The sequence below is a fragment of the Pipistrellus kuhlii genome, unplaced genomic scaffold (genome assembly GCF_014108245.1).
Source record: "Pipistrellus kuhlii isolate mPipKuh1 unplaced genomic scaffold, mPipKuh1.p scaffold_m20_p_2, whole genome shotgun sequence".
Classification (NCBI taxonomy): domain Eukaryota; kingdom Metazoa; phylum Chordata; class Mammalia; order Chiroptera; family Vespertilionidae; genus Pipistrellus; species Pipistrellus kuhlii.
The window spans coordinates 185,661,625-185,684,983 of record NW_023425515.1 but is presented as its reverse complement, the minus strand read 5'-3'; the positions used below and the strand labels follow the sequence as shown (position 1 = coordinate 185,684,983).

The following is a 23,359-nucleotide window of genomic DNA, read 5'->3' as shown; positions in this document are numbered from 1 at the left end:
CTCCATTTCTTAAAGATCCATAAGATTTGAAATCTCATTTTAAGAGCAATCTAGTGACTCACATGTGTCAATTTATACAAAACTAAAAAATAAATAATGAGGTTCTTAATCAGGACGGCTTTCTCTGACAAGGTTATCAGATGGCTAGACCAGGCTGTGGGTGAAATGAGAGATCATGAGGTACTCCAAGCAGGCGGGTTCTCTCTCCTCCCTCCCCTGAAATCTCTTCAAGGTTCAGACAATTCAGTAGTATTAAAAGGCCTCAGCTTGCACAAGCCTTAGGTGAAAGACCTGGGCAGTGATCCACACACCAAGATGTTATTTACACACCTGGCTTTTAATAAACTGAAACGAAGACTATGTGGCCCACCCTGAATGAGAATATGAAACTAGAGGCTTCGTTAAAATAAGTTTGACCCCACATATAGATTCCTCAACCGGGAGTCACTGTGCAAGGAAGCCACGAGAGGCTGGATCAGCGCTCACACTAGTGAAGGACGGGTCTTCTTCCTCCCCGGTGTAAACAGCAAATGCAGGTAAAGGCGGAGTGGTCAGTAAGAGTTCCCTTCCCACTCAAGCAAGAAGCAGGGAAACAGAAAGATTTCTAATATAACCTGGGAAACGGGAGGCAAACCAAAATCAATTTAAACAGGCCTCCTGAGAGAGAAAGCTCTGTGGGAGGTCTTATAAAAAACACACAAAACATTCCTAGGTGGACAGAGAGAGGAAACAGGGCAATGGCCTTTGGATTTCAGGGGGAAGTCCATCAAGATGCTTTGAGATTCTCAGCTGAGAGTGAGTTCAACCTCCATCCACCGACCGCACCAGACATATCCCAAAAGGAGTCTCCATGCGAGTCCAGCTTCTCCCTCACAACCCTTAGCTAGGATGAGCGTCCACACATCCTCCATCACCCTGTCAAACTGCAGCTGGCGCTTTGCTGACCTCGCTCCCTCGGCTCTCTGCTCTCCGGCAGCAGATTTTGGGCCTTTACCGCCAGGCACGATTCAAGAGTTTCACCTGGGCCAGTCTCTTAGTGATCATGGTGGCAAACACCAGGCCAAAGAGGACGCTGCTGATTAACACGTAGTCATAGTCATCCTTCAGGACATCAAACTGTTTGGACGGGTAGACTCGAGTTTGGTAAATGTCCAGGCCATAGGCCACAACCTGGAAGGCAGAGGGAAAAACGGATAAGAAAGGCAGCCAGTGATCTGCACGACCTCCAACTCGGGTGGGCAAGGAAAGGGAACCCTCAGCCGTGTCCCCACGGCCTGTCACAGCTGGTGGCTGTGGGCTTTACTCACCAAACAAGTGGACTCCAGGCCTGAGGGAGCAGTGTAGATCCCTCGCATTCGAGAAACTGTCTGGTTGTAGTTGATGAATCGCTCTGCATGTATCTGTACATCTGGAGAATACGGGATTAGGTTCTCCTCTCTGCAAAACATCAGTCGGAACGGCATTCAAACTGCTGTAAGGCGATCCCCTGGCTGCCCTTTCAGAGTCCTGGGAGCTTTCCAGAACACATATCTAGCCTCACATCCTCCTTCAAAGTCTACGAGGCAGTTAAAAATTTAGCAGCCAACTGTTAGGAAGGCTGTAAGAAGGCAAGCTGCTTGGAGACTAAGACTGAGATCTGGATTCCTACCTTGTTCTAAATCTAAAAACAAATAACATACGGACAACAGTATTCACACCAGGGGAGGAAAGTCAAGGCCATTTCAAACCAAAACACTGAGCCACTGGGCCAATTCCTGCCAATTCCTGCCCTCAACCCAGAGTGCCTGTCTACACTCCTCTAGAAACCCTGTTATCGCCCCATGACTTTTCCCCAGCTTTATCCTCCCCTCCTCCCCCCCATAGTCTCACTCTTACTCTCTTCACTCCAGACCATACCCTTCCTTCCTTTCCTCTGTGTGCAAAAACAGATTTGTGCTTTCTGCTGCCCAGTTTCTCAGACCCCTGAGGGAAAAGAATTCAGGATGGGTGCGAGACTATACAGAACCCATGGCTGGAATTATTAAAAAAAAAAAACATACTAACAGTGGCAAGCTATTATCTTCCCCACAAGACCCAGCCCCCATTTCCTCCCTGACCTCGTTTCCATCTCCCCTTCACCAGCTGCTCTAGCCCCAATGACCTCCCAGCCTCCCTCTAACTCACTGACATCATCTGAGGGAAGTGGTTCTCAACCTTTCTAATGCTGCGACCTTTTAATATGTCGTTGTGACCCCCAACCATAAAATTATTTTTGTTGCTACTTCAGAACTGTAAGTTTGCTACGGTTATGAATCGTAATGTAAATATCTGTGTTTTCCGATGGTCTTAGGCTCTACAGCAGCAGTTCTCAATCTGTGGGTCTCGACCCACAGGTTGAGAACCGCTAGCAGGGTTGCAAACTTACAGTTCTGAAGTAGCAACAAAAATAATTTTATGGTTGGGGGTCACTACAACATGAGGAACTATATTAAAGGGTCTCGGCATTTGAAAGGTGGAGAACCACTGTCAGGGCATTTGCACCGGCTTTTCCCTCTGCCTGAAAGTGCCCCCGGGCCTCCATAAGGCTAGCTTCTTTCCTCCTTCTGGTCTTCAATCAAGTCACCATTTCAGAGGGGCTTCCCCGGGTCACCCTTGCAAAAGTTCAACCACACACACCCCTAACCCTGCACAGCCCTGTCCCCTTTCTGCTTTTTTCCTCCTCAGCATTTACGAGTAGCTAACATTTCAACTTATTCACTGTCCATCTCCCCAACCAAAATGTAAACTCCATGAGGGCAGACGCATTTGTCGGACTTGTTCACTGCTACATCCCCAAGTCCCAGCACAGCAGGACAGCGTGTACCAGGCTGAGGACCAGAGGTGACCAACAGGTTAAGTTCCTAAGGTCAGAGCCTTCACACCGCCCACAGGGGTCTCACCTGCTTTGTTCTGTTGGGATCTCAGGACGGCGGGGATCCAGCAAGGCCTTAGGGAGGGAAAGAATGGCTCCAGAAGGTAGTCCAACTGCACAGAAAGAAGTCAAAGTGTATGTTCACACCAATCAACCCCAGATTAGAGCTAGCTGCAAAAATGTCACTATCACAGAAATTTAACATTGAGTTAAAAAAAGGGGGGAGGAGGTGGGAGTGTCAATGAGTCTCCTAATGGCCAAAAACGATAATCTAATAATACGTATGTGTCTGAATGAAGGTTCCCACTTTTGAAAATATTGGTTTCCTCACATATCCTGAGACATCAGGAAATAAAGTTCTAGACTCAAGAAATAGGTAATGGCCGAAACAGGTTTGGCTCAGCAGATAGAGCATAGGCCTGCAGACTGAAGGGTCCCAGGTTTGATTCCTGTCAAGGGCATGTACCGTGGTTGCGGGCACATCCCCAGTAGGGGGTGTGCAAGAGGCAGCTGATCGATGATTCTCTTTCATCGATGTTTCTAACTCTCTATCCTTCTCTCTTCCTCTCTATAAAAAAAATCAATAAAAATATATTTTTTTATTATAAAAAAGAAATGGGTAATGATGAGAGAGATGAGCACAGAGAGCCGGCCGCTCAGATCTCTTCATCCCCTCCTTTCTTTCCAATACTACCTGCCCCAACCAATGAGTCGCCTTTCCATGAGCCAAACAAGCCACGCGCGCCAGTGCAGCAGCAAGGCCAGGGAGGACACAGGACATGAGAGCTGTTCGATTCAGAAACAGTGGGGCTTATCGGGAACTGCCAAAAGGGGCTGTCCTCCTCCTACTTGAGAATATTATACAATAGTAATACCAAGTGCCAAGCTCTGAGTCCCCAATGTCTTTGGTAAAATCAACTAGACAGCAGCTTACTAACCATCACTAAGTCCTGAGCGAGAACTACATATGAGACTGAACCATGCCAGTGCCTGCAGTCAGCACAGGCCATCTGTTAGGAATGACACAGGGCTCACCTTTCTGAGCAAAGTAAAAATACAGAACAATGTGGTTCATCAGAAATAAGAATTAAAATGTGTCATCTTTTACAGATGGCAAAGCCAGACGAGGAACTTTTCCTGCTGAAATAAAGCCGTCCTCGCTAACCATCCCTTTCAGTGGTCAAACGTGGCTCTGCCAGCAATATATACTGACTTTGTCCTTCAGTGTGGCTGCCTAAGAGACCTAGTCACCCCCAGAGACCTTCTCCGCCCCCCTGCCCTGGTCACTCACTAAGCAGGTGTCGGCTGGTGATGCCCCGCTCCGTGATGGTGGCTTCCATGGCACTGATGGAGGAGGGGAAGATGTAGGACTGCTGGAGGACCTGGGGCAGCTGGGGACGGTCCAGGGAGCTGAAGGCAGTGGCATTGTATTGCTCAGTGCCCTCGTAGAGCTCCAGCACGGTCAACTCGTTGCGCCGGGCCTTGGTATTCCAGTACTGGTACTGCAGAGAGGAGAGGGGCAGCGAGGGGCTCAGCTGCCAGTCCAACTGGGCAGGGGAAATTACATGGGAAGACACTTTTCTCATTGGCTACATGCCCACCCAGCACCCCAGTTTTCTTCCTTGCTAACAAGTTTACTAGCTTTCAGAGTAGTTATCTCTAGGCTACCCAGAGTTCACAAGAAACAAAGAATTCTCCAGATTCTTGGAAATCAGAATTAGAGTAGGGTAACATCTGAGTGCTTACTATGTGCCAGATGCTGCTGTAAGCTAGACGAGAGGTTCCTGCTAGTACCCCTATTCCACAGATAATGCCACCGAGTGTCCCTGGTGGCGACACGAGCTCATCTGCGAGTCCTTACCACCACCCAGTTCTCTGAGTGCACGATGTGGACGGGGCCCTTGGCCTTCCTCTGCACGGAGGAGTGGACGATGCGCCCAGTGACACCGTCCACGAGGAAGATGCCGATGAAGGTGCGCTCGTGGTGTACGTCCGTGCTCTCGGTCACCACGGCCAGCAGGTTGGGGTTCAGGCTCTGGGGAGGAGAGAAAAGCTCCTCAGAACCACAGTGGCACATCATGGGCTCCATGCCACGGAGAGCCCTGGAGGAAGGCAGACCTGGAGTTCACTGGCCTGGCAGAGGAATCAGGCTTCCTGTCATCGCTGCACTCGTTTAGTGTCTGCTGAGTGCCATGCCATGTGCTTTGCCTACCTGGTTTCACTGAACCCATAAACACCCTTGCAAAGTAGCTATTATTACCCACATTTCAAGATGCAATGTCTTACAGGAGTTAAGCAACCTGCTCAAGTCACAGACATTGGTAACTCAAGATACAACCCAGGTCTGCTCACTCGCTGGCCCAAGGACACTGCTCCAGCAATGCTATTTCTCTCCACCAGTGTCCTCCCTATCATTAAGTCAACAGATAAGTCTCAGTTCTCTTCTTACATGACCTACTAGTACCATGTGACACGGGATCACTCCTGTCTTGAAGCACTTTCCCCACCTGGCGTCCAGGACACATGCTCCCGGTTTTCCTTTTGCCTTACTGGCCACGCCTTCTGGTCCCTTTGGCAGGTTCCTCCTCATCTCCTGACCTCTTGTACATTTCCATCTATACTTGTTCTCATGGTAGCCACCGTCTCCTGGCTTTCACACCACATATGGGTGCTGGCAATGCCAACTCTATGTATCTGGGCCAGACCTCTCCCTGAACTCCAGACTTGACTAACAGACTGCCAGCTCAGTATATCTTCTTAGATGTCTTATCTCGAACTTGACTTGCCCCAAACTGAACTCTTGTTCCACCCTTGCTAAAACCTGCTCCCTCTCAGAGCTCCCCATCCTCAACTCCTTCTCTCTAACACACACACACATCCTATGCATCGACACATCCTATTGCTCCACCTTTAAAGTATCAGAATCAGATCCTTTGTCACCAACCCATCATCTCACCTGGATTATTACAACAGCTACCTGTCTGCCTGCTCTACCCCTTGGCCCACGACAGGCTCATCTCAACACAGCAGGCCAAATGAACCTGTTAACACCTCAGTCACTTCTCTGTTCAAAACTTCCCCATGGCTCTGCCTCACCCAAAAGGCCAGAATGATGGCCTGTGACCTGGCCCTGTCACCCCTTGACCTGAGCAACCCAGACCCTCCTCCACAAAGACCCTGTTTTAGTCCCGCTAGCCTCCTTGCTGTTTCTAGAACACTCAGGCATGCTCTGATTTTTCTGTCCAGAAGGCTTTGCCCCACTCCTCACTTGAAGTTTCACCCTATTTTTTTTTTTAATATTTTTAACTGATTTTTTTACAGACAGGAAGGGAGAAGCATAGAAAGTTAAACATTGACGGGAGAGAAACATCGATCAGCTGCCTCTTGCACCAAGGTACATGCCCTCGACCGGAATCGAACCTAGGACCTTTCAGTTCGCAGACCGTCGCTCTATCCACTGAGCCAAACTGGTTTCAGCACCCCACCCTTTACTATTAACTAGAGTGCTGGATCGCAGAGACAGACTTTCTGATGAATCAACTTAGGTTTAACCCCAGTCATTTTATCAGTACTATCTATATATATAAAAGCCTAAGTAACTATTATGACTGAATGACCGGAACGACTGATTGACCAGTCACTATGATATATACTGACCACCAGGGGGCAGACATTAAACGCAGAAGCTGCCTCCTGTTGGTCAGTGTGCTCCCACAGCCAACCTCTTGCGGCCGGCCGTTCTCCCATGGCCCCTTCCCCCTGCCAATCGCCCCCCACCCATAGGCCCCTATCAGGGAAATAGCCAGCCAACCTCTCATGGTCCCTCCTCCTGGCTTGCTGATCCCTAAATAGGCCTCGATTGCCAGCCAGGCTGAGAGACCCATGCACCGAGCCTCTAGTCACTAATAATAACAGCTAACATCGATTGGGCAATGACCATAAGCTAGAGCCTAGGCTAAGCATGAGTCTCATCATGGCCACTCTAGAAGGGCACAGTGTACCCATTTCACAGACAATACTTTAGGCTCAAAGGGATTAAGTGACTCACTGGAGATAATGTACCTACAAATTCTAGAGCCAGAATCCAAACCCTTGCTCTCCTACTCTATACCAGGCTGCTTTGCCGTACCTTGTAGAGCACGCTGCGGTCCCCCATCACACGGCCCTGGGAATGAACGTGCTCGCTGCTGCGCTTCCCCTTCACCTTGACGATACGCTGAACTTCTGGGGGAATGGTCAGCTCCCAACTCAGCTCAGTGGTGAGATCCTGGAGCAAAGGCAAGGAAGCCGGCACTTGTAGTCAGGAGGCTATGCCTAGACTGGAGTCTGCAGTAGCTGGACACGCCCTACAGTTCATTACCTGCAGCCTTTGTGCTGGAAGAAGGTCCTGGTTTATGAAACAAGTTTTATAGCTCACAGTTTGATTTAAAAATATACTGAAGCCATTAAGAAAGCTGAAGATTTATTCAATAGCTTTCCATTGCTTATCTGAGTAGGAAATATCCAAAGAAAATTTACCACTTATTACTAAAATCAAAGAATCCGTATCCTGGGCCAGCAGAGAATTACTGAGCTGGAAGGGACCTTGAAGTATTATAGGAAAGGTTCTTTAGAGTCACAGGAAACCATAAGCAAATCTGTGTGGTTAAATGTTACTATAGGGGGAGGGGAAAGGGCCCAAGGGCCACCGGGGTACTGGTGCCGTTCTGCTTCCTGATCTGACTGCCATGTTCACAAATACTCCCTTTTGAAAGGTCACTGAGGCATAACCTCAGGATTCTGGATTTTTCTTAATATTATACTTTCATTTAAACATGGGTTTAACAAAATAATAAGATAAGAAAAAATTAAAAATCCTATTAATAAAGGCCAATTCCATTTCACTAAGAAATATCTATGAATCACATATCTATATGGTTCATACAGCTGCTTACACAGTATTGTGAATACACTGAAGGACCGTGGAAGATGCGCAGTCAGCTCCTGACAGGCCATCCATCTGGGAAAGCAGCTGGGAGCCGGGTGGAAAGGGTCGGCTCACATTTTGCTTATGCGCTTCTACGTCAATTTAATCTTTTTTACAATAAAAAGCATCCCAGAGAGTAAGGTCACCAGTAAACTCACTCAGAAGTCAAAGACTAAGACACCCTTGGCCTGCTCCCCATGGCACTTTGCCTCCTTTGTCTGCCCTTGGCCACCACTCACTCCGATGACATCTCGGGATTCCACTGATTCATGGCACCCACACTCCAGTTTGCTCCCCTGTATCCACAAAGCACTGTCTCTTTCAGGGTCTCCTTTTTATCAAGTTGGAAGGGCAATTTATTTTCACTCACAAGGGTAAAGAATATATTTTCTGGGCAGACCATTTCCTACGCTGTTTATGTGAAAGTTGGGCTGATACAAGATGTCAGAAAAGGGCATTGCATTTTAAAACAACAGATAATAAATTTAGATGGCATTTACCATGTTCCAGGCATTGCTTTATGTAATTTATATGTATAAAGTCCCTGCTCCTCACAATAACCCTATGAGGTAGGTGTCATTATCATCTTATTTCACAGACAAGAAAGCAGTGGTAGAGAAATCCTACGCCCAAGGTCACAAAGTTAGTGAGGTTTCACACATAGGCGTCCATCCCAGCTCTTCGTCTCTACATTACAGTCCTCGCCAAAGGCCCTACGGGACAGGACTGAGGGGCCGCCTGGTGAGGCCACAAATTATTCCTCTCTGCAGCCCTGCTAGCGAGACCAAGACCAGGCCCTTGTGAACCTCCTAGCTAGACCTCAGAGCCACTGTGTATCACTGTTAGTAAGAATTAGACTCAAGTATGTCAGGTTCAGAGCAAACCTATTCCATTTCTAGAATAAAACTCAAAGCACACATTCTATCAAGAGTGAGTTAATAACACCATATTCATACAGAAAGTACTATTACTCAACCCCATTCCCACCCACTTTCCCCCAAATGGAGAACAATGTCCCTTCTCACTGCCATAGAAAAGGAATGCAGAATGAGAACTCCATGGGAGCAGACTTTGTTGTTCACTGCTTTTTCCACAGCACCTAGAACCATGCCTGCCATGAGATAGCCACCCAATAAATATGAAAATTGCTTTGAATCAGATATCAGTTCTATGCTGATCAAAATTTTCAATGGAATGATTAGCATAATTGACTTCTTAGGCAAATAACCAGAAAACACCCACATCTCTCCCTGAAAGGTGCCCCTCCCTTACCTTCCGAAGTCGATATCCACACAGCCGTCCCTGTTCCGCATCCACCAAGTAGAAGAAGATGGAAGGGGCTAGCTCATGGAGCTGCCGCAAGACATTCCGGGTGGCTGGGAAAGCTGTGACCTTGAAAATCCAGAGAGCCCAAGACAAGTGTTAAAGGACAAGGTCAGGAGCCTCTAAGCGCTTTCTCAATTACTATTTCCCATCAAAGAGAGCCTTAATAGAAATGCCAATCTTAAAGAATTCAATTAGGGCTTAATTTTACTTCTGTTAAGACCCTGAATTTTTGTAAGTGCACAAAGAGTAATCAAGTTGCTTAGAGATCCCCTACAAGCCCAAATGGGTGCTGACTGCAGAGAGCCCCCAGCTCTGGTACCCTGGCTGTCTGACCACCCCTCCCCAACACCCAACTCTGCGTGGATGTTCTCCAGCCACTAAAGATGCCGTACCTTGTACTCATCATCTATCAACAGCAGCACCTTGGCATAGTCTTGATCCATGATGGGCAGAAGCAGAGACTGCAAGATGGGGCGCTTCAGCACTGGGGGGGCCACCTGACTCCACTTCCCAAAAATGGGGTTGAAGACGTAGAGAGAACTCATTCCTGTCTCCTGAAACGGGCACACTGTCAGATTTCAGCGTGAAAAGAACGCACATTCCAGGAGTAAATCTGGGACTGGAGCTCCGCCGTGCTGGATGCCTTAGTCTGTCTTCTTCGTGGGAAATAGTCTTGGCTGAAGGTGAATGGTCCCCGAGGCTAATGTGTCAAAAGGAAAATAAACTTCCTCTTGACTCCAAAGCTAACCAAGAACCGGGCAGGCTGAGGGGCAAACAAAATGGTCCATGACCAGCAACCCCAGGGCAGCCATTCCAGCAGAAAGCTTCCCAGCTCCCTTCTGGCAGTACCAGAATGAACCTACAAAATCCGTCCACTTCTGGGAGGCAGGGATACAAAGAGCTTGGTGTCCTGCTGTCTCTCATCTACAGGCGCGAAAACAGCCACTCAGCCACCACCAGCCGCCTATGCTTGGGACGAAGACGAGCTGGCTTACTACACATCTGGTAAAGTCACCCCCTTTCCAGTCATCCCAACTCAGTCCTGGATGGTTCCTCCACGCAGGAAAAAACTGGAAGAAACAGAGCTCTCATCCCTGAATACTGACCCTTAACTCTCATACAATTCTAAAGGCCTGGGAGAGATGTAAGTTACTCAACACCAAAAAGCCACACCACGTTGGTTCACACATCAGAGGGGGCCTCACCTTGTCCTTCACCAGGAGGGTGCACTGAGGGGGGTGGGGGAAGTGAGCAGTGGTTCTCTGCACCATCAGTTTAAAGGAGGAGTCTGGCTTGACATTGGGGAGATATTGTTTCCACAGGATGGTGCCAGAGCTGCTCTCAATGCCAAAAAGCTGCAAGATAAACAAATAGCTGGCTCACTACGAGAAAGACAAACCAAAGAACTGATTCTATCCATGAAAATTAGAGCCCATGCTCTCCCCCGCCACCCCAGAGCCCCCGAGGTTTGGGACCTGGGCTCACCCCCTCACCTTGCCTGAGGCTGTCACCGTCACCACCATCTTCTGGAGGTTGAACTCATCTCTGGCCAGGGTGTCGATGCTGATCTCATTCTTAATCTGACTCCGGGGCTTCCGAGCATCATAAAACATTTTCCAGAGGTGAGAAGTCCATGCCTGCAGCAGAATGAGCTGGGACGAGAGGCGTTTCAGGAACATCCCCAGCAAGCCGTCTGGTGTCAAGGGAAAGGTAATAAATACAGCTGAGGCTCCCTCCCCACCAGACTAGGTGTGTCCAGCAAGGGGGTACTTGCTTTTGCTAGCGAGGGGTCACCCTCTCTCCTGTGGTTTGACACCTCGGACCACACATCCAAGGAGCGGTCCTGTGTCTGATGTCAACGGTCTCACACTCAGGTACAGCCAGGCAGGAACTTCCAAACCTACTCACCTGGCTCACAGTACTGCACCTGCCTGATCTTGGAATAGGAGACTAAGAGGTCAGGGGTCAGCCATGCAGGGTGCAGCCATGCTGTGAATGTCTCCACCACAGCCCCACATCCAGAATGGCCAGAGGAAGGCTCTGGGTGCCATGAAACCAAAAGAGGGAGGGATGTGGGGTGCAGGGGTACATATGTATGCGTATCAGGAACAGGCACTTCCATTTCCCACTGCTTCACCCCTATTCTGTCAAGTGTTTGACTTGCACCCAACAGAACTACTTACAACCAATTCCCGGGGCTATCACTCACTCTCCCCTGACTCCCATCAATGACACCACGACCCTCAAATCTCCTCCACAGGGCAGATTTGATCACTAAAGCAACATTGCACGGTAAAGAGCATGGCCTCTGGAGTCTGGCAGACCTAGGTTAAAAATCCCAACTCCAGCCAAAACCGATTTGGCTCAGTGGATAGAACATCGGCCTGTAGACTGAAAGGTCCCAGGTTCGATTCTGATCAAGGGCATGTACCTTGATTGTGTGCACATCCCCTACTGGGGATGTGCAGAAGACAAGTGATGGATGTTTCTCTCTCATTGATGTTTCTAACTCTCTCTCTTCCTTCCTCTCTGTAAAAAATCAATAAAATGTATTTTTTTTTTAAATCCCAACTCCACTGCTTCTAACTCAGTGATCCTGGGAAATGTATTTGATCTTCTGGCCTCTGGTTCCTCATCATTTAATGGCACGTAATCTGCTGACTGGGCTACAGCAAGATGACACATGATGTACATACAGGGTTTCGCACAGTGTGGGGTACACATTAAGTGCTCACTGAAAAGGAGGGGTGCCCTTTCTTATGTAATTTTTATTCAGGTCAAGGAAGAGCAGTGAGAGGCAAACAGGACAAGTCACAGCCATAGCAGTCCACGCACACACAGTATATACCTTGTTGATGCAAGTCAGGAAAACAAAGAATTAATCAAAAGCTAGTCATGTGGACAGGCAACGAGCAATGAGGTGGCAGAAAGCAGATTTTACCTTGAATCGCTGGATCCGGGCAGCAAAAATAAACAGTAAAGTCAAATTAATCCTCAGCTTAAGAAAACTGCAATGCCTACCAGGGTACCTGGCCCAGGGTAGGCCCTCAGTAAACGCCTGTCGGATAGCGAGATGAATGGATGGAAGGGACAGAGATGGGGGTAGGAGTGGCTCAGAGTAGAGGGAACCGAGTCCATCCTGGGGGTTGGGATGTGGCTCAGAGGGCACTGGCCACAACAACTGGGTCAGTCAGCCCAGTCATGTCTCTCTAGAAAGCTCTGGCTGTTGCTTTAGGGACAATGGGTGTAGAGTGCCTGATAATTTTCAGGTGCTCAGACAATGGTAGCTCTTAGTGTACTAAACTAAGTTTCTTTTCCTCACGGCCCTTCCCTAAAGGGAGTCGCAGGTGACACCTCTCATAGAAAAGAATGGGTACATAAACCATATGGCCACAGAGCACTACAAACTGGTCTGACCAGAGCCGGTTCAGAGCAGACTGGCAACGGCTGCACCCTGGAAGCCAGAGATGCTGTGAGACAGCACTGCCAGTGGGCCAGCTACCAGACACATTCCCAAAGCACCCCCTGCAGCGACTGCTGGCCCAGCCTGTTAGTTCATACCTGCCTTCTTGCCAAATTCTCCTTCCAGCTCAGCCTGTGCCCCCGTCAGGGGGAGGTCCACCATCTCTAGGCACACCACCTCTGCCAGAGACTCCTCCCGGCTCCACAGCACCGCCTTCCCTGCTGGAAAGAGCATGGGCACAACGCTAGGCCCCTCACCTCCCAAACAGACTCTCCTCGGTGGCTCAGGGATGCCCTGCCGCTCTTGTGTGACAAACAGAAGCCACAGGGCAAGGGGCTGGATTCAGTAAGTCAAGGGAAGAAAATTCCATGTCCCAGCCAAGAATGCTAAGGAATTCCTCAAAAGCAGGTGACATGCTCTGGAAAAAGTAAATGAACTAACAGGCTACGCTCTATGTGACTTCCACAAGCCTGTCCACAGCCCCCGAGTCTGACTGGAACCCATGGGCAGGCCTAAAATAAATGGGTGAATGGGGTCGCTCACCCAGCTGCTGCAGGAAAAGGAGCAGATGGTCCTCTGTCTGCACCAAGGCCCGGTAGCCCACGGAGTCGTCCTTCTTCAAGAACACCTGGATGTACAGCTGTAAGCCAAAGAGTGGAGACCACTGCGGTCAGCGAGAATTCAAATGCCTCACAGAGCGCCGGATGCCAGATCCAAAGCCTCAGGAGTGGTCAGAGGTCTAGGTCATGGCATCAGCAGATGTCTAAGTAATACAGCTACTACTTGGACTCCAATAAGATAACACGTGTTCATAGGAGCCAACACAATGGGGCTAGGCTCGCCCTCAGACCTTGTCATGGAGGAAACCCAAGGAGTTCCATATCAATCACCATGTGCCAATCACACCCCACTAAGTGAACAGGCCAGGAGTACACTTCCCATTTTATTTTATTTTTTAATCCTCACCCGAGGATAGAGGATATTTTTTTCCATTAATTTTTAAAGAGTGGAAGAGTAGAAGATAAGGAAAGAGAAACATCAATGTGCCTCCCACACACACCTGACCAGGGCCAGGGAGCTAACCTGCAACCCAGGTATAAGTCCTTGGCCAGAAATTGAATCCGAGACCCTTTGGTGCTAGAGCCGGTGCGCTGACTGCTGAGTACACCAGCTAGGGCGTATACCTCCCATTCCAGAAACAAAAGCCCTGCCCAGAGAGGCTTCAGAACACATCCGAACACGCACAAAGGCAACCCAGGCAGCAATGAAGAACGCCAGCTACAGGGCTAATGACCTCTTCCTGGCTCTGTGACTCGGGATAGGGCCCTGAATTTCTCGACAGTCTCCTCATTTGTAATAATCACCTCCCAGACTGATGGGAGGGTTAGATCAGTTAGTGCACTGTGAAAAGCTTAGCACAGTGCCTAGCACAGCCATAACTTGGAATGAATGGTACTACTTTTACTGTTATTCACAGGGATTTGTGGCTGGTCAGTGGCTCAGAAAGGACCACATCAGAGAGCTCTAATCCAGGCCCCGTGGCTGTAACCCAGCCCTGAGGAAAGAGAACCCCACACTGAGATGCCCACAGGACGGAGCCTGAGACAAAGGCTCCCACTCACCCGCTCCGGCCGAGTGCCGTTCTGTTCCAGGCTAAAGGTGATGGTGGTGTCGAGCAGCCGCCGACCTGTCTCCACTAAGTAGAGGTTGATGGTGTAGGTCTGGTTGAAGCAAGCCAGCGTGTCCTAAGGGAACAGACAGCACAGGTTAACTTGAGGGATTCCCCCAGAGGAAACCTAATAACTGGGGGGTCAATACCCTAGAGAAGAACCCAGGCCAAGACAGAAAATACATGCAAGGAAAATAAGAGAAAAGAAAGCTAAATCCTAAGGCAGAACTAAGACACCTGAGTAAATAAATAAAATTACACCCACTGTACTTGTCCAGGAGGAAGCCAGTGCAGTGTAGCAGAGACTTGCCAAGGAGGTAAAAGCGTCAGCGGGGAAATGGCAGAACCCTCGGAAAAGCTGATGAGAAAGAGCCACACCAGGAACCTGTGCCCCAGCCAGCGTCCCATGCTCTGCTCCAGTGCAAAAGCATAGATTAAAACAACTCTCCGAGCTGGGAGCCCAGAAGAAATGAGGAAACTAAGGCCCAGAGGAGAAAGTGCAGATTCTAGAGTTTCTACTTCCTAATCTCCCAACTGAAAAGGACCAAGGGAACTATCATTTACACAATTCAGGAAACCCCATGTGAGACTGAACTCTATAGGAGACCAGCTCATGGCCTAAGCTGCACCCCCAACATCTTGGGGTTATCTCCTGGGTCTAGGTCTGGCACACTGCCCAATGCCACACCCTACCTGCGGACTAGACTTCTCCGAAAAGCTCCCCAGTGACCCATCTTCAGAACTGCTAGATTTCTGCTAGAGAAAAGAGGACAGAAGGAGGAAATGAGCCAAAGGGTCACTTCCCAGTTACCAAAAGGAAGCTTTCACCTGTCTTCTCAACACTTGGGAGAAGGCACATCGTAATTTCTCATTCCTAACCCCAAAGCCTATGCAACCCTTAACAGACCGGGATGAAAGTGAAGCATCATGTTAGGGTCCCACTCCTGGGGACAAGGGGATGTACAGGAAGTTCTATAGATAATGTGAGAACTTAGTTCTCAACAGCATGCTGCCTTCTGGGCTCTAAGTGACCAGGAGACTACGCCCAGACTTTTGGCTCCCTGGGCTCTTGGCAGTCACATAAAGGAAACCCCCCAGGGCTGACTTTACTCTCAATACTCACCGCTTCATTCCGACAGGTCATGACTGCAGCCACTGTCTTCTCCCCGGTGGTGGCAAAGCTCACAAGGGCAGTCTGGGGGGAAAGCAGGCTGTCAGTTCCTAAATGTGCCTTTACTAGCCAGCAGCCTTCCAAAGGGCCACCTCTACGGGATTTGAAAGTTCTCCCAAGTTGAGAGCACAATGGCCAGGGTGTAGGAGAGCAGAGGAAGGGCCAGCTGCATCCACAGCTGAAAACGGGCACAGGCACAGTCAATCCTCATTCCTACGCTGCTTTCAGTATCTGTGGGAAGCTGTAATTATTTCCCCCACTTTCCCAAGGACCCAGAGGAGAGTGCCAGTTTTAATCTAAAGATGCTGTGTAACTTAGAAGAAAAATTATTTCATTTCTGCTCTAAGGCTAAACCCTCTCAAGCCACTTTTGGAAAGATGTCTTCTTTCCTGAGCAAATGCCTGCAGCTTCAAAGGCGGGGATTTCTAACATCGTGTCTTGGCTGGCAAACATGCAGCCTGCAGTTACCTGAGGGAGGTTTTTGAGCAGACTCAGGACCCCGTGATGGTAGTGCAGGAGAGCGTAGTGGCTTGGGGACAACTGGAGGAAGAACTGGGCCCGAGAAGGATCCACTGGGTTGGGCTGTGTGGGCAGGACCCGGGGTTGGAATCCACTTGCATATTCTAAGTCAAGAGACTAGAAGACAAGAGGGAGGAGGGTTAGGGTTAGAAGCCGAGAAGTCAGATTTCCTTCCTGGGCCTGCATCCTCTGCCCGCCTTTGCCAATGAAAGTAACGAGGCCATGGCACGTGGCTGCTGGAGTCCCCATCCAGGTTCTCCAGAGAGGAGAGTGGCCCACTTCCCCTTTCACCAGCTCAGCCAGAGGCCCGGCCTTCTCTACAGCTGCCACGGCAGGAAGGAGGCAGTGACACTGGGAGAAAGACTTCGGGCCAGCGGGAGCAGCGCTGGCCTCTCACCTGCAGTGGGACCTGCCTCAACTCCCACTCCGCCTCCAGGGCCAGAGTTTGGAGGGACCGTGAGCTCGGGTCAGGGCACACCAGGACAGCCTCGTCCACCACGCCGCAGGCTCCGGTGAGACTTTGCAGCCAGGGGGTTGAAACCCTGACCTGTGGGAAAGACACATAACAGGAGGCCAGTGAGGACGTTTACCCTTCCCAGTCGGCTCATCAGCAACGCTAGCCAGTTTCCACCGGGGGCCCAAGCACAAGGCTCTGCATGGCTGGTTCCAAAGTTCTCCCTGTCCCCCCGGCCTCCCAAAAGCTCCAAAGCCAGAGAAAAAAAACCAATTTTTTATCTGGATGCTAGAAAAATAGACCAGATTATTTTTTAATACCTGACACTTGAGATAAGCATTTATTTACTGTATTTGTCATTTGTGGTTTCTCTACCATATTTTACATATTATTTTGCAAGATACTCGCAGGCAACAAACGGATCTATAGAACTATTTTAGCCACCACAGGAGAGCACTATGGGCGAATGCAAGGGCTTTAAATAAATACCTAATGACTAGGAGAGGAAACTTAAATGGCTTTTGCCAGCTGAGTTCTCTGGTCCTAGTGCAAGGAAGGGCTCTATCTAGTCCCTCCTCAATTCACAAGGCTCCTCGAGGAAGATGCCTGAGTGTACCTGCTGCACAATCTCTCCATCTTCCACGTTAAACTTGACAACGTTCACATGGCTGAAGGGAACAATGCCGAGGGCCCACACCACCCCGGAGCCATAGGAATACACCATCTGGTAGTGGATGCTGTCACTAAGAGAGGGAAGAAAAACAGGAACAACAGCTTCAGCCACAGGGCAGGGTCCTCCAAAACTAGGCTGCCAGGTCTTCAGCCAGAGGCCCTCTACTATCAGTCCCCAACTAGGTTTTGTCTCACACAGTCCTTTTTTTATTATTTCAATTAATAAATAATTCAGTTGTCCACATTCAGAACTGAGATTTTACACTTCAAACCAGATTTCTAGCTTTTCTTTAAATGGCGTGGCAACACTACCCAACAATGCATCCTATAGGGCAGCGTTTTTCAACCGCTGTTCAACCGCTGTTCCGCGGCACACTAGTGTGCCGCGAGATGTTGCCTGGTGTGCCGTAGGTGCAGACAAGACAAGAATTTTATAATTTTTCACTATTTTGTTTACTTAATATTTCATAATAAAGTAATTATAAAATACTTTCTTTGTGTTTATTTGATTCCTATTCAAGAGAATTACTTTATATATAGTCAATATAGGCACAGAGTTAAATTTTTTAACATTTTCTAATGGTGGTGTGCCTCGTGATTTTTTTCATGAAACAAGTGTGCCTTTGCCCAAAAAAGGTTGAAAAACACTGCTATAGGGCACTTATCAGCTGAGTAAGGCTGCCCCCTTGCGGTAGGCCAGGCTCACCGCAGCTCCCAAGAATCCCCCCAGAGCCTGCTATCTATGCACTTGGTCTTACAGGAATCTGACTTTTTGGTCCCTGCCTGAGGTGGTCTAAGTAGATCTTTCCTCCTCCCTCCTATTCCTTCTCAGCTTCAATGCTTCCCACCACCAGGACCTCTGGAAACTGTCTCAAATCTCACTAAGCTCCTACCCTGGGCCTTCTTGAGTTGTTAGAAGTCCGACTTGAACTAGAAGTCAAAAAGCAAAAAGCAGTAGGACCATGAGTGAGACAGCCAGTCCCCTTGCTTGACCAGCTCTCATGCCTAGTTTGAGAGTTTCTGCCCACTGCAATGGCTACTGCAGAGGTAGCACAGCCTTTGAGTTCAGGCCTAGATCTAGTGAGCCCAACACGCTACACATGATCCCAGCGTAAGGTAAGCCTGGGCCCACGCCTAAAGGAGGAAGAGGGCTTGTGGAGAGCAGGACCAGGTAGCCATCACCTGGTGGGAGGGCAGCCTTACCTTTCTGGGAGATGCTCCACCCACTTCAGGTGCCCACTGGAGAGGTGATGGAGGGCAAGAGTGGTCTTCTTCAGGACCGCCACGTACCGCACCGCCTCCTGCAGGCCGACCAGCCCAAGCGCCTGGAAGCTGAGCACAGGCACAGGGTGAGCACTGCCCAGCACCTCCAGAGCCTCAGGCTCCAGGAGACAATGTGGCACACTGCCACGGTAGCTGGGTAGGCAAGAAAATAGATTTTGGGCTCAAACGCATCTGGATCCTAGCCTGGCTCTGCCTCTTTGAACCACTAGGCCAACTGCTTCCCTCCAGCCCTCTGAATCCGCTAAGGTTTGTTCCCACCTTCCCGTGGGACTTCACAGCAACCAGACCAAACCCCCACCATGGCGCCCCTCACACAGTAATGTCATTCCTGGGCCACATGCCTGCCTCCCCCAGCTGACAGTGAGTTCCTTGATGACAGAAACTAACTCACGCTCACAGGTGTGTTCCCACTGCCGGGGGGCTCCCCACATGTTTACCAAATAAATGACTATCAGATGCATAAGCTAATGCACATGATCTTATCAAACTTTAGCAAAGATGTAACAGAACTTCAAGCTGTTCTCTAAACACAAAATTAAAACATTGAAAGTTCTATATTATGTTCTTGTATCTACAACACTGCAAAGCTCTCAAGTCATGGTAAGATTAGAAAAAGCAGTTGAATACAATAAACACTGCACTTAGCTAGCTCAGAGCTCTGCATCTAAGAGGTGCTTAGTAAATGCTGGCTGAGTAAACACATGTGTTCCATAACCTCAGTGTGGCTCCGCTGGTTGGAGCATGGAAACGTGGTGGGTTCGATGCAGGATCAGGGCACGTATCTAGGTTGTGGGTTCAATTCCCGTCGGGCACACATGGGAGGCGACCAGTTGATGTTTCTCTCTCAAATCAATGTTTTTCTCTCTCTGTCTCTCTCTCTCTCTCCCTTCCTAAAATCAGTAAAAACATATTCTTGGGTGAGGATTAAAAAAACAAAAACAAAAACCTGGACATTTAATGCTCTTTGGCTCTGTAGTGGTCCCTGGGAAAAAGCCAAAAGACCCAGAGCTGCTGCCCACACAGATCTCTGCTCCAGCAAAGCCCTGAACCAGATGAAATACAGCTTCTTCCCCTCTACCTGCCACTGTCCAAGGTAATCTCCCAGTTCAGGCCCCCGATGTTAGTCTCCCAGGAACGCATGATCCGGCCACCATTGGACACAGTGACTGCATCTGGAAGAGAAAAATCCATGGTGACACCATCCCCCAGGTCGGAGCTCTGTAGCCTCCTGGGGCCTGTTAGCGGTAACCTCGCCTCTGATATGAGTGCAAGTAAGAGCTATTTGCAGACCTGTTCTTTCCTGTTGGGAATACCCCTTCTCCTTCCCCTACCAGACCCAGGGCAAGGAAGAAACCAAGGAATGAGGAGAGGGGCCACCACCACGAGAGAAGCAAAGCAGGCCTCTGCTTACCCTGTCCGTACAGCAGCATGGCGTCCACCGCCCCTTCCGCCGTGCCCTTGTCAACATGGCGCCACACTGAGGGACAGGAGAGTCAGTCATTACTACGAAATAAAGAGAGGCACCCAAGAAGACAGGTGGGAGAAAACAGAAGAGGTCTTTGTTGGCACGGTGGTGCCCAATTTTATTTGAAGGGAGAGAAGGACTACAGAGAACTGGCGATGACACCCTCGCACTCCCTGGTAACAAGGGGAGGTCTCTGCACTCCCATCTCCACTACCACCTCATCAAGCATGTAAATGAACAATGACAAAGTTAACAAAACCTGTATGATTCACACACAAAAAAAAGCGATTATAAATTTCATAGCCATTGTTTTAGTGCCTAAAAACATCCCTAAAAGCAGTACAAGTAATTGGAAAGGTGGTAATCCAAATCTTTAATGCAAAATATAGTAATGTGTTTTTTGCAGTAATATCTACTTTAAGAATAGTTAGGACTTGATCTGAGGGAATAAACTACAAAGGCCAGTAATATATTAAATGACATGACTAAAAAATAAAAAAATAAAATACGCTGTCAGAATCCAGTAAGAGATGCATCTTTTGGCCAACTTGTCCCTAACTTGGAACCAGCCAGGCAGACTTGGCCAGCCACAGATCATTCTGGATTCACTATGGTCAGCCATTCCATCCTGAGCTAACGATCTACAAAATTTACTCACAGATGTCCCCAGTCCGAGAATTTAAGGCTGCAATCACGTTCTTCTCTGTGGCCACAACCAACTTCTTGGATCCAGGGGAAAATTCCAAGGAGGCAAATTTGAGCTTCCCAATATACTGCTGTCTCCTAAAGAAGAGGGAAATGTGAGGGGCCAAAACCAGCACCGCACCAAGTGCTTTGGAAAAATCAACTGCACAGGCACAAGCTATCAGCAGCAGACCTAGCTTAGGCCATGGGAGACATGTTTGTTAATGAGGAGACCTCACCCAAAGCAAGATTTCCATACAATGTAGTCTGAAGCAAAGGGAATAAGAATAGCCCTAATAGATGAAAAAATACAAGCCTTCCTTCTAAATGTAAGCACATGTTTATCTCCAGATCAGTGACACCTGGCCTACCTCCCACTAGAACAAACATCACAGTTCTCTCTGTGGTCATTAGTAGTGGGACTAGGCACTCAGAGTGCACATGAGGAAGAGGCACAAACCCTACTGTCCATGAACACACAATCCAACTTTTTCTTCTATTTTCACTGACCTCTGGAGGAAAAATTATGCAAATTTTACAACAAAACTCCATAGACTGGGTCAGGCTTTGTTCTCTACAACCTTTTCTAGCCCACACCACATTCAGGATCCATTTGACCCATTCTCATACTTTCTTGGGACTATACATCCCTCCTCACTTTCAACACTCTAAGCATAAAGAGAATGCAATTAGCTTTGTATGGCAGACTTCCAAGTACACACTGCTACTGATGAAAAAGTGCTACATTCCCCAACAGAGTGTTGAAGGCCAGGGTTGGGGGGGGTGCTGGGTGGATATGCGCACAGAGGGGGGGTAAGTGGGAGACACCTATAATAGTGTCAACAACAAAAAAAAAAGTACAACATTCTCTAGCAAATTAATCACATATGATGCTTACACTGAATTCCTCCTCATGATGTTGTTTGGTCTAATTTTTTTTTTTTTTTTTAGAAGAAGCTGATAGTGACAGGCTTATATGACATTGGACAGTTTCTGCCAGGATTTCCACTTACTTGACTCTCACTGTATCCAATGAACGCGCCATGAAGTACACCTGACGATTATTACTCATTTTACAGGTAAGTAAATCAAAGTCCACTGAAGTAATCTAATTACTGTCAGAACTAGAAGGTAAAACTAAGATCTGACTCTAAATCCATGCTCTCTTTTAAAATGTTGTTATCTGGACTATAAAGTAATGTCTGCTCGTTGTAGAAATGTGAAAAATATATAAAAATATAACAAAGAAAATAAAAAAGTCCCAAATACCACTGCCATAAATGTATTAACATGTTGGTGTATTTCCTTCCGTTTATTTTTCAGCTTGTAAATTGCATGTGCCTAGTATTTGCAAAATTGGAATCATACATATTATATTGTGAGCATGTGCCCCGTCATTAAAAACGTGACATGTTGCATTTGTCACACACAGCAGGTCCTGGAATAATGTTGTTGCATTGTAATGATTTGCCGTAGGGACTTAACTCTTGCTTATATCAATTAGCCTATGGGAAAAGTGGTTTGGATGTATGTGGTTTTGTTAAAATTGCAGAACCTACTGGATGACATTAAGTAAGGACTTACTGTATACCTGCCCCACAAGCTCCTTCACCTCTGTGTCCACAGCACCTAGAATAACCACTGACCCACTACAGGCACTCAACAAATATGTGAATTAATTTGCCGGCTTCAGAAAAGACTTCACAGAGGAGCTATCGGAGTGGGGATCTGAAGGTTGAAATGCCCCCTGAATAGCAACAATAATGAGTAACATTTACTGACTGCACTCAATGAGCCAGGCACTGTGCCAATTTATGGGACTTATCTCGATCATCCTTACAACTACAGTAAGAAGTAATGTACTAGTATTAGTAAACCACTTCACAAATCATGAAAACACGGCACAGAATGGTTAAGTCACTTTCCCGAGATCACACAACCCTTAAATGGCAAAACTGAGATTCCAACAAAAGCAAGCCAGCTCCAGGGCCTCAAGGAAGAAGCGGGGGGTTGGGGAGGGAGGAGGGTTAAGTGAATGAATGGCACCTCTGGCCCTTGTAAAACGTGGGCGGACCTGTTCTGAGGCCAGGGCTGGGTTGGGCTGGAAGGGAGGCGAAACGAGAGGACTCAGTAGGACGTATAACCCCCAAGGTCCTGTCCACATGCCCGAGAGACGCCAATTCGAGGAGGACTGAGAGTTCACGGAGGAGATCAGAAACCTGACGGGGAGGCGGGAGCAGCGCTCGCCGTCCAGAACCCCAGCCTGCGGGACGTCAGGCCGGCTTCCCGGGCTGCTACCTGGACGGTCTCGCGGGGCGGCTTAGCAGCGCCCCCAACGTTTGGCTTAATGCTCTGCTGTCGCCACCTTAAAACTTCACTTCTGAACGAACACGGGTCCCACATTCTTATTGCACTGGGCCCCGCAAGTTAGGAAACCTTTGCGGTCCTGATGCCTGATCACCCCCCTCTTCAGCAGGCAGAAGACAGGTACTGGCAAAATAGCCACATATTTCCCGAAGGGGCGCCCCCCTGCACGCACCAATCAAACTTGCCCACTTGGTCTTCGTAGACTGCAGCCGCAGGGATGAGCAGGGCAGCCCAGAGCCAGAACCTACAAGCCGCCGCCGCCATGATGGAAGCCCGGCCCCGCCTGCCGCCGGCCCGGCATGCACCGCGCCGCAGGCTCCCTCTCCGCGAACCGTAGAGTCGGGAAACACACGCAAAACCCTGGGTGGGGCGCCCAGGACTCGGGGGTCCCCGGACCCGCGGAAAGTAGCTCTGGAGACGTGGGGAAGG

At 48.7% G+C, this 23,359-nt stretch overlaps 1 protein-coding gene across 10 annotated transcripts; it reads right to left on the bottom strand.

Moving 5' to 3' along the window:
- On the bottom strand, positions 1-23,350 carry EMC1 (ER membrane protein complex subunit 1). Of its 10 annotated transcripts, none has more exons than XM_036448609.2 (24): positions 23,103-23,350; positions 20,538-20,662; positions 19,826-19,891; positions 19,493-19,586; positions 18,334-18,462; positions 17,075-17,201; positions 16,402-16,551; positions 15,954-16,121; positions 15,438-15,509; positions 15,008-15,070; positions 14,268-14,390; positions 13,189-13,285; positions 12,744-12,866; positions 12,124-12,132; positions 10,676-10,875; positions 10,388-10,537; positions 9,575-9,736; positions 9,129-9,248; positions 7,020-7,157; positions 4,752-4,925; positions 4,182-4,392; positions 2,919-3,003; positions 1,308-1,437; positions 1-1,170 (listed from the first exon to the last, which is right to left on the bottom strand). In XM_036448609.2, exons 1-24 carry the CDS (start codon positions 23,192-23,194, stop codon positions 991-993), a joined length of 2,988 nt encoding a protein of 995 aa, XP_036304502.1. In that variant the 5' UTR covers positions 23,195-23,350; the 3' UTR covers positions 1-990. The 10 variants fall into 10 exon arrangements, with proteins under 10 accessions (XP_036304502.1, XP_036304504.1, XP_036304503.1 ...); XM_036448611.2 differs by having other exon boundaries at positions 12,744-12,863; XM_036448610.2 differs by having other exon boundaries at positions 15,008-15,067.
- Positions 23,351-23,359: the final 9 nt, after the last annotated feature.